The 7,192-nt window shown below is 37.3% G+C and overlaps 1 protein-coding gene and 1 pseudogene across 2 annotated transcripts; both read left to right on the top strand.

The window, feature by feature from the left end:
* Positions 1-1,116: 1,116 nt before the first annotated feature.
* LOC149254006 (uncharacterized) lies at positions 1,117-2,199 on the top strand. The gene is made up of 2 exons (XM_089456975.1): positions 1,117-1,359; positions 1,608-2,199. The coding sequence occupies exons 1-2, from the start codon at positions 1,132-1,134 to the stop codon at positions 1,878-1,880; spliced, it is 501 nt and encodes a 166-aa protein (XP_089313101.1). The 5' UTR covers positions 1,117-1,131; the 3' UTR covers positions 1,881-2,199.
* Positions 2,200-3,084: 885 nt separating this feature from the next.
* On the top strand, positions 3,085-5,012 carry LOC149254005 (alcohol dehydrogenase class-P-like; annotated as a pseudogene). The gene is made up of 7 exons (XR_016265482.1): positions 3,085-3,112; positions 3,197-3,279; positions 3,475-3,556; positions 3,661-3,722; positions 3,914-4,009; positions 4,156-4,317; positions 4,503-5,012. The product of XR_016265482.1 is annotated as an alcohol dehydrogenase class-P-like (transcript).
* The last annotated feature ends 2,180 nt before the right edge of the window (positions 5,013-7,192 follow it).

Here is a 7,192-nt window from a genome sequence, read left to right as displayed (position 1 = left end):
ACATAAATTTTTTTAATTAGGCCGATAGGCCTTTCATCGTCTCTTTGTTCCTCATGCTGACACCAGGCGGAATGGGCAATTTTCTTCGTATTTGTTCAGGCTTGATTATCACGCTGACACCTGGCGGAGTGGTTTCTGCAGCCGATTTTACAGTCAGTTGTTACCCATTTTACGCCGGAGTTCCAGTACACCACTTGGGTGCAGCACAATCCCAAGTCCAGGTGCATACACCTGTCTACACAAACTCACTCCTCCCTCTGCATTCGATAGGGTTTAGAGGTCTGTTCTCTGAGGTTCGTTGCCGCAACTCCTCTTTTCTTCCTCTCTTGATTTTCTTGTTTGCCGACATCGACATTTCTTGTTATTCTTCAGCAGAGATGGCCTTCTCGTCTGTCTCCGTGACGGTGCTGATGCTCTATGTCGCCTTCCTGTTGATTAATCTCTTCGCACCTTCCGCTAATGCAGAGGCTCCCGCTCCTGCTCCCTCGTCCGACGGTAAGATCTCGGTCTTTTATTCTTTTTTTTTTTTCTGCTTTTTCCGACATTAAAGTTCTGTTCGGTTCGGTTCATTAGGGGATTCATCACGGGATTTATAACAGGATTGAAGGAATGTATCTTGATGTTGCAGGCACCGCCATCGACCAAGGGATAGCATAAGTGCTCATGTTCCTGGCGCTGGCTTTGACCTACCTCATCCATCCCCTGGATGCCTTCCCTTACAATCTTTTCTGAGCTGCTGGAGATCCGTTATCCGTTTCTTGACAAAGACTATCAGTTTCTTGACAGAGACGAAAGAAAGGGCCTGGATTTGTATAATAGATGGAATTTGAGCATCGGATTTACGTTAGATGACGATGCCGTGCCTGGCAGATCCGAAGGGTTTATTTTTGGCTGCTATTTGATTTTTCTATTACTATTTGTTTTAGGTATTTGGCAATCTTTCTGATTTTTGACAGACACTCTGTAATCTTCACAATTTTTTGGCTCTGTGAATGCTATACTAAGTCTTTTGGACTGCTTTTGCTCCATTCTTGTTTAATATGATTGGGTGATTTTACTAATCCGCTAAATGTGGCGGTTATTTACGGGGTGTTGCTTCATGAGTTTTCCTATGCGGTATCTCAACTTAAAATGCAGCTTGGCACTAATTTGATCAAATTGTCAATGTTTTTGTGGCAAGAGGAAGCAAATAATTTATCGGCAGAGAGGTTTCTTGGGATAGTGGGGAGTTTCGAAACTTTGAAGGAATTTGACATTGGACTTTGGCCATCGCTTGAAAAGATGTTGGTTCCTTTCTACAAGCTACTCGAGAGACTTCCCAATCTCGAGCGTTTGGAGGTTCGTTGCATGTCTATTCGGGTAAGGAATTCATTTTTATGCTAATTTCTTCTTACTCTTATTCTCATTATGCATGTATAATGTTAAAGCCTTGCTTCCCATGGTATGATGACAATATGGAGTCCAAAGTTGTGTTGTGTATTTATGTGCATCGTGGGCAAACTGACCCGCTCTTTATTTATGTGCGTCCTTGGTGTGCATCAGCAAAGGCTAGGGCTAAAATCTCATCTAGGGCAGAGTTGACTGATATGCTTTCTAATTTAATGCAGGAGCTAGCCAGAGATCCAGTACCAGCACGCTTAAGCATTCCGTTGATTAATCTTCAATTCTTAGGGGTAGATTTAGTTCAATTAGATGATAGGGAAATCGCCGTGGTAGGTTGCTTGCTTCAGAGCACTCCTGCTCTTAAAATTATGGACTTCAGCTTACCAGAGGAATATGCGAAGACACAGTATATAAAGTTTTTGGAAAGGATATCGGAATTGGGGAGAGCTTCCACGCAGACAAGGATACACAAAGAGTGGTACCATAGGAGCCGCTGAAAGATACTCACTTCAGTAACCGTTGATTAAACATATAATAATGGAAGATACATATTCATATATTTTATTTTACAGTGTTCAAATGTATTTCAGAGGAATTTCCTTCTCGAGGTTTACTGTTTGAACAATTGATGGTATTCACTGTGTAGGCTTTCGTAAATCACAGTATTATATATCGAATGGACATGATTTTCAGACATCGATAACAATTGTATCAGCGTGAATATAATTGTAATTTAGGCGTTCAAAGCTTTGACTAAGAAGAATTTGTTAAACACAATGGGCATTAATACTAAAAAAAAAATTCTATTATTCTTCATCCTATAGTATTAGATGAGAAACCCAGCTTGTGTTAGACTGAGGTGCCATAAATGGACAAGTTCCTCATTCTCATGTTATCCATGATGATGAACCAACCCATAGATGGATAAATTTTACATTATCTTGGAGTTTCAAGTTACCAGCTGCTTGTGTGCAGTGTCTCAAGTATTGTAATTTCTTTTATTACACTAAAATATGGAATGTATTGTAATTTCTTTTATTACACTAAAATATGGAATGTATTGTAATTTCTTTTGTTACACTAAAATATGGACTGCTTTTGCTCCATTCATGTTTAATATGATTGGGTGATTTTACTAATCCGCTAAATGTGGCGGTTATTTCATTTCCTTTTTCTTTTTCTCACTAAACTGGATCTGCTATGCTGAAGTGCACTTATGTAATCTAATGTTTAATTGTTAGCGAAAGAGATTAGTAAGCTTAACACTGTGGTTCTGCAAAATTAACTGTAAATCAATTGAACTGGAGGGTTAGTAAAGGGTTATTGTTGCATCAGATACACTAACTAAACTGTGAGTTAAATGCATTAAGTTTTAAAGGTTTCAACTTACTTTCAAGTGTTTTCTAAATTAAATATTGATTATTTTAAACTTGTCTAACCTCCCTGGAATGTTACCATGCTCATCTCTAAACACCCCTTGCCCCGCAAGGCCTATATTGCCCTTGGATCTCCTATCAAAATAGAATTTACTCAATGCAGAGCGACTCCAAGTCTGGATGCAGCCTGCCATTTATGCAAAAACTACTTTCCTGAATTGTAGAAGATTTTATAAGTAATTTTGAGATGATAATATATTAAGTTTGACTGAAGAAATGAAATAATTGACCTCGTTGACAATGTATAGTGTTTTACAAAGTGGGCATGTCAATTGCAAGGACTTTTGCTCGTTGTACTGTTAATAATTATAAAATCATTCATAATGGTTTCTTTGACTAGAATTGTTGTGTAAAATTCTTCTCTGTTGTGGAATCAGGGATGGGTGCTACTTTGAACGCAGGCAAACCCAAGAAGGGTTCGATAGTAGCAGTATTTGGCCTGGGGGCTGTTGGGCTTGCTGTAAGTACTAATAACAAGTGCCCTCTTTATGTTCCACTGTATGCATATTAGTATATGTTGCAGTTTTAAAGTCCTCAAACCTTTTCCAAGGGACTATTCTGTTCACTTCCCCTACCTGCATTTTCATTGGGACCAATATAATGAGGGTAGAGTTTAATTATATGTTAGCCTTCTGACCCGAGTTTAACTACGCAGGCTTGTGAAGGTGCAAGAATTGCAGGAGCTGCTCGAATAATTGGAATCGATTTCAATAATGAGAGATATGAACGAAATAATTGTATATTTCCCACTTCCATTATTGGAAAATCTGTGTACATATGTTGATATGTTGACTTGTAGAATTTCCTTTTTAACCCTTTCTTGTAATCTTTCCTTTCTCAGCAAAACAATTTGGAGTAACAGAATTTATAAACCCTAAAGAGTATGAAAAACCTATTCAGTAGGTACGTTGAGCTGCCCAAAATGATCATCAAACTCTCTCCCAGATCAGAGTATTGGTTGCTTTTGACTAGTGTGGTACTTTAGTACTTAGGTGGGGGAGATTTTAAGTTTTCGCATGGAGTGCACTCATTCACCATCCATTCAAAGCAGTGTAGACTCTTAATTTCCAAACACTTATAAAAAATGTTTACAGGTAGTTGCGGAAAAAACTGATGGAGGGGTGGACTGCAGCGTCGAATGCACAGGGAGTATTGAGGCCATGGTTCAAGCTTTGGAATGTTGCCATGATGTACTAGCTCTTGGTTTCCTTTGGTTTAAGATACATCAATCATTTCAATTCTAAGCTGTAGCTTTAAAGTTTAAACTGATTGCTTCGATTTAATTAAGAAAATGCAGGCAATGCATATGTTTGATATCAAAGTTCTGTTTTTGCAGGGTTGGGGTGTAGCCGTTTTAACAGGGGTCCCTCGTTCAGACGCAGTCTTTAAAACGAATCTTGTAAACTTTCTGAGCGAGAAAACGTTGAAAGGAACCTTCTTTGGAAATTATAAGCCTCGTACTGATTTGCCAGGCCTTGTAGAGATGTATTTGAATGGGGTAAGACTTCATAACATAGTTGTGACAGCTTATTCAAACCATAATTGTAGATAATACTGTGTGGTCATATTTCCCAGTTGTTTTTTTTTGTCCGTACCATGACGGGAGCAATCTATGCTTATCATATCTAATTAGAGTTATAATTACGGTTTTAATCTTTCCTTCCTTGATTGTTAAATTTGCAGGAGCTTGAACTGGATAAATTTGTTACAGACAAGGTTTCTTTTGCTGACATCAACAAGGCATTTGATCACATGCTTAAAGGAGAGGGTCTGAGAACTGTAATTAAAGTCATCCAGGATTAGTGACAAATATGAACACAGTTGGAATATCTCCAATGTTATGAAGGCATGCTGAACTATTTCAAACTGTTATGTGATTAATGTCGTCGCTTTTATGTGTAACTATGGTATGCAATTAAAGTCCTGGAAAGCATGTAAACAATTATAATAATTTTAGGGTAAGTATGATGTTTAAGTTTTGACACTGCTTCCAAAACAGCCATCCAAAAGGTCATTACTATAATAGCTTGATTAGAAATAGATTGAATGAGAAGGTCCAGATGGGGTATTCAATCATCTCCATCCATCTGTTCTGCATCCTCAGTGCTTACTTGAACAATATATCAGCCTTCATATTTATCCCTTGCAGACATGCTGAAAAGATAATGACATGGAATTTTTCCTTGCTTCTCTGATTTCGTCCAATGATGGGCCAGCTACAAATTTTCCTGATTAAAATTTCCATTTGACCTCTCTGCAATGTGTTTGGAATCTCTTATCACCTGTAGACAATTTAAACCTTTCTCTATTGCTATTTTCAGAATCTACCAAAAAGCATAAAGTTCTTCTCTGTTGTTTGATCCATCTCCTACAGCTCTGCTTTGAAACTGATCTCGTAATTGTCTCTTAAAGTAATGCCTCATGATCCACAATAGCTGGGATTACCTTGACAAGCCTCGTTGAAATAACTCCACACTATTGTTATATATATATCGGGGGATCTTAGTATTATTCGTTTCTTTTCCTTTAAAGGTGGCTGTGTCCCTTAATATGCATATCTATTCTTGTGTCAAACTTGATTAGGAATAACATCTTTGTTTTGAATTCTTTTCATTTCTTGCTAGCCAAATAGCTTAAGTCACTGTACAAGGACAGTCTGATGCCCACATGTAGTTAATACAGAATGTATTTTGAAAACTAGGATTTAGCTTTGTAGTGCTTGAATCATCATTTCATGTATTTTGAAAACTAGGATTTAGCTTTGTAGTGCTTGAATCATCATTTCATGTTGGTTTTCATAGTTTCTTTTCATTTGAAAGATATTACAATATGATTGTAATATCTTTTGTTTCTCTTACAATATGATTGTAATATCTTTTGTTTCTCTTCTGTGGGAAATTTTGTACAGGAGTTCAAACAATGTATATAAATAGAAAGATGCAGAAAATGACAGTCAAATTTTGTACTCAGAATTATGACAAGAAAGCCCCTACTGGGTTTGTGAGGAAAGAGAGCTTCAACACCAGTTCTGTCTCAACACCAGTTCTGTCTCCAACCGTCAAGATGATCAGTACGCTACTAACATGTTTAGTGAAGAATTTCTGCTATTCTCTTGTAATCTATAGGCCCCAAAAGCTCCTCATAGATGAGAATATTTGCAGGATGTTAATATTGTTGTAAGTTTGTAGTAGTTGTGGAATGACTTACTTTTGTGCTGCTTCTCATCTTCAACAACAAGAGTTTCTGTGGTGAATAAGCAGAATCCATGTCCTGCCTTGTGAAGCAGCTCTCCACTGTGATAGCGTTCTTTGTAATGTTCTGTAATATGATGGGATTCACTCTACAAGATTAGGGGATTCACTCTACAGAGTCCATGTCATGCCTTCTATATCAGCTCTCCACTTATGTTAATTTTCTCTGTAATGACCCTAATAAATCCTATATAATGAGATTTCATTTTGTAATATGATGGGATTTCACTCTACAAGATTGGTTTCAGTTTTACTTGTGTTGTGGTATATGAAATTTCTCAGTTTTACTTGTAATAGGATGGGATTTCATTCTGTAATATCATGGGATTTCCCTCTGCAATATTTGCTACTAAATTTTACAATTCCAAATTAATAATCCTATCGGCCTCTCTTTGTACCTTTTGGGACAATTGCTAGTTAATTAATGAATTTAATTAAAAAAAATAATTATTTTGTTCATAAATTTTAACTTTTAACTCAGGTATATCACTGTAAAAACATGTATACCAATATTCTATAGAAAATTTAACATATATACTAATATTTTAGAAAAGATAGGGAGTAAATCCATACCACTAACTTTAAATTTTAAAAAGCTATTGTAAAAGTAAACCAACTTATTCAACATACTTATTAATAATTAAATTTAAAATTTAAAAATCCAATATGAAGTGGCCTTTGTTGTAGATCTTTCATGGTTAATCTTTCATAGCTGATGGTATTCGTTTTACTGATCACATCACTTGAGAAAGGCAGGCTTCAATTTATATATATCTCACCAAACGCAGGCTTCGGCGTCTCCTCCATCTCAAAAGATCTTTGCCTCTGCAACGCACTGCATCCTGCTCTGCTCATCTTCGATTGCGTGCTCGCTTCATAGCCTTTCATTAATTCTCCACAGCTTTGTTTTCATGGCACCTCTGCAAATGAAAATCACCAGAAAGCCGGCTATCCTTGTCGCTCCTCTCCGGCAATTCTTATTTCCACCTCTATAGCAAAGTTAATGCTATGGAGGTACCCCTCTGACAGCCTCACAGAGCACGGCGACCACCATCGACCATACATCATCCGACCATACATCATCTGTCTCCGGCATCCCTCTCCGGCTGCCCATCGAAACCC

The sequence above is a fragment of the Pinus tabuliformis genome, chromosome 7 (assembly GCF_031772625.1).
Source record: "Pinus tabuliformis cultivar Carrire ecotype Pingquan chromosome 7, CPIR1, whole genome shotgun sequence".
Classification (NCBI taxonomy): Eukaryota; Viridiplantae; Streptophyta; class Pinopsida; order Pinales; family Pinaceae; genus Pinus; species Pinus tabuliformis.
This window is presented reverse-complemented; position numbering and strand designations above follow the sequence as displayed.

Excerpts from the sequence above, each read along its gene's own strand:
- LOC149254006 (XM_089456975.1), top strand. The coding sequence starts at position 1,132 with ATGCAGCTTGGCACTAATTTGATCAAATTGTCAATGTTTTTGTGGCAA. Across the intron at positions 1,360-1,607 it reads TTCGTTGCATGTCTATTCGG|GAGCTAGCCAGAGATCCAGT; the intron begins GTAAGGAATTCA and ends AATTTAATGCAG.